Consider the following 1,232-nt stretch of genomic DNA (forward strand, 5'->3'; position numbering starts at 1 on the left):
ATAGACCATAGACCATATACCGTAGACCGTAGACCATAGACCGTAGACCATAGACCATACATAGACCATGGACCGTAGACCGTAGACCGTGGACCGTATGTGTGAAAGCGCGGACTCAATGCGTTTTGGTCCTCGGTGCTCGCCGTAGTTGTATGCGGGTTTGCTTGACGGAGGCTGGATGAATGCGGTAAAGTTACCAACTGTCTATGTAAAGTTACAGCCGCAGCGTGTGTAACTTTGATTTACTTTGGACTGAGAGACTTAAATGTTACTAAACTTAACCCCGTCGACGACAGGAGGAGTACAGTCCATTCGGCTTTATATTTACAAATGTACGGGCAGTTGAATATATTAATCTTCTGTGTTGATAACTCCATTGTAGCTAGCTAACGTTACCTTTAGCTAACGGTAAATTGTTATAATTACGTTATATATTGGTATATTGTTAGGCTGTCTAAATAACGTACATTTGCACTACCCCTGGAGTCTTACATAAAGATGTTATAACGTTAACAGAGTAGAAAACTGTGCATATTCATACAGTAAAGCAACATATTCCCGTTTGTAATCACAATCAATGGTAGCGTTTTTCGACAAGGTAACGTACATTGTCGCCACTTTAGCTAGCTATATCTTAATTTGCTAGCTTGTATGTTGGATTTTATTTATTTATAATGAGTAGCATCTTGTCCCACAAATTGTTTGTGCTAAAGTTCTCTTACGTGAGCAGGTTTTTATTAAGATAACACTGGAAAAAAATTAGAAATTGGTTGATTGACCAGCTGGCGAGAACGCGCTACACCAAACCCCATTTAAAAATCCCTCAATTTAATTTTCACTAACTTGTTTGTAAGAGATTTCAATGCACAACTCGCGTCTGATAGCATTGCCTGACAGAGCAGAAAGCATCCGTTCATTCGGCACAAATATAATCCCCAAAAATACAATCTCACAACCGGCAGGGTTCAGAAGAACAGCCGCCGTGGGCCACAGCAGCATCAATCAGCCGATGTAACTCCGGCTAGATGCTACTGTAGTTTATTAAGTAACGTTGGCTAATGTCAAATAGTCAAAAGAGTAAATACAGCAGTAATCATTATAGCCAGGCCTAACTACTTTATATGATCAAGTATACCAGCTATGTGTCCCACAGTATGCAGTACTTTGGTTAAAGCCATAGACAGTTAAAGACATGGACCAACAGGTCCCCGTTGCTCTGGACGGAGACCAGT

At 40.7% G+C, this 1,232-nt stretch overlaps 1 protein-coding gene across 1 annotated transcript in view; it reads left to right on the forward strand.

Annotated features, from left to right (window-relative positions):
* Positions 1-98: 98 nt before the first annotated feature.
* Positions 99-1,232, forward strand: part of focad (focadhesin) — a 49,830-nt gene continuing 48,696 nt past the window's right edge. Inside the window, 1 exon segment of the mRNA XM_032510991.1 lies at positions 99-187. Coding sequence (XP_032366882.1) covers positions 179-187 — 9 coding nt within the window. The 5' untranslated portion in view covers positions 99-178.

The sequence above is a fragment of the Etheostoma spectabile genome, unplaced genomic scaffold, assembly GCF_008692095.1.
Source record: "Etheostoma spectabile isolate EspeVRDwgs_2016 unplaced genomic scaffold, UIUC_Espe_1.0 scaffold302, whole genome shotgun sequence".
NCBI classification, from domain to species: Eukaryota; Metazoa; Chordata; class Actinopteri; order Perciformes; family Percidae; genus Etheostoma; species Etheostoma spectabile.